The sequence below is a fragment of the Microtus ochrogaster genome, unplaced genomic scaffold, assembly GCF_000317375.1.
Source record: "Microtus ochrogaster isolate Prairie Vole_2 unplaced genomic scaffold, MicOch1.0 UNK21, whole genome shotgun sequence".
In the NCBI taxonomy this organism is placed as follows: domain Eukaryota; kingdom Metazoa; phylum Chordata; class Mammalia; order Rodentia; family Cricetidae; genus Microtus; species Microtus ochrogaster.
The window spans coordinates 2,555,936-2,557,678 of NW_004949119.1; the positions used below are offsets into that span (position 1 = coordinate 2,555,936).

Consider the following 1,743-nt stretch of genomic DNA (forward strand, 5'->3'; position numbering starts at 1 on the left):
CTTCCAAAGGTGAACGTGAAGAGGAAGAGGACCGTGATCTTCACGCAAGGGAGAGATGACACCATAGTGGCTACAGGTACTATGGGAGGTATTTGATGAATGCAGTGTTAATGAAATGATCACAACAAAATCCCATACTTCTTCTGTCATGTGCTTTCTACAGTTTGACATTGGCATTCCTCCCTTCTACCCCTGTGGACATGATGGACAGGATTATAATTTATGAAAAGTCAACTGATATAGTTTGTATACTTTTGATCTTTGGGGGAATTTTCTTAGCCTGGAGCTATCTTTCTTTTAAAAAAAATAATGTTTTTCATATAAACATTTGCATCAGAATAAAATGTATATATTAGATTATGAGCAATTAAAATCCAGAAATGTTTCTTCTTCTGATTTTTTTTCTGTCATTGCTGATTCTTTTTTTTTTTTTTCATCTGTGTCTTCCTGGCTGCCTGGAACACACTATGTACACCATGCTGGCCTCCACCTCACAGAGATTCACCCACCTCTGACTCATACCCAGCCCAATGTCGAATCTTATCTAGGGCCTTACGCATAGTAAACAAGTGCTCTACCATTGAGTTATAGCCCCAGCCATTTTATTTCATATAACCTCTCCTCTCAAGAGAATGTCTCACTAAATACCCTACGCTTGCCTTCAATTCCTGTGTAGCTGAGACTGACTTTGAATTTGTAATCCTCCTGCCCAGTTTCCCAAAAAGCAGAGTTCCTGATGATTTTCTTTCAAGAAGAAAAATCTCATATCTGTTTTTATAGCAATCATAGACATAATAGGAATTTCATCTACTGAACAAATATTATTGGTTAAAATAATTAATATTTTAAATATGAGGCTACTTCATATTATATTTTAGCTTCTCTTTAAGCCAAATATAAGTCTTTTGATTGTATCCAGATGGTTTCACCTTAAATCCAAGCAGTTAGTTAATAATTTTTATAAACAGTAATATGATTATTACCGAAGTGTTTTTTCAATACTCAGCTGAACACTGAATATAACATAATCTTTAATGATCTGCAAAACAAAATTAAAATACATAAAATGTCGAATAATCTAAATACAAAGTATACTTATACTTCTCATTTGTGGATAATATTGACTTGTAAAAGATCAACAACGCTTTAAGAAAAGTATTCTACTGAAAATGACATAATTTTTTTTATTAATTTTTGATAAAGGTTCTCATTCTCTAGCCCAGGCTCTGCTTGTAACCTATGTGTACCCAGGCTGGGCTCAAACCTGAAGCATTCTCTTGCCTTAGCCTTCCAAGTACTGAGATTGCAAGTGTGTACCATCACATCTACGAAAGTAACTTTTTCAAAATACTTTGTTTACTTCTATGTGCACTGGTGTTATGCGTGTATGTCTGTATGAGGGTGTTAGATCTTGGAGTTACAGACAGTTGTTAGCTGCCATCCGGATACTGGGAATTCTACCTGGGTCCTCTGGAAGAGCGGTCAGTGCTCTTAACTGCTGAGTCATCTCTCCAGCCCCTAAAGTAACTTTTTAACAAAGTAAATATATAAAACCTGAAACGGGTCAGTGATGAAATTATTGACCAACTTGGGTAAAGGGAATCACACGAGAAGTAAAAGACAAACGAGATTTGCTTTAGAAGAAGTCAGTGGATGGAACAGTTAAGTGAAATCCATGGTCAAGAGTCATTGTTTGAGTTGGGCATTGATGGAGAAAGGTCATTGGTTAATTAAATAAAGAAG

The 1,743-nt window shown here is 35.7% G+C and overlaps 1 protein-coding gene across 1 annotated transcript in view; it reads left to right on the plus strand.

Annotated features, from left to right (window-relative positions):
• Adk (adenosine kinase) overlaps positions 1-1,743 on the plus strand; it is a 393,356-nt gene that overhangs the window by 326,488 nt on the left and 65,125 nt on the right. Inside the window, exon 9 of the mRNA XM_013353958.1 lies at positions 1-76. Coding sequence (XP_013209412.1) covers positions 1-76 — 76 coding nt within the window. The remainder of the gene's footprint in view (positions 77-1,743) is intronic.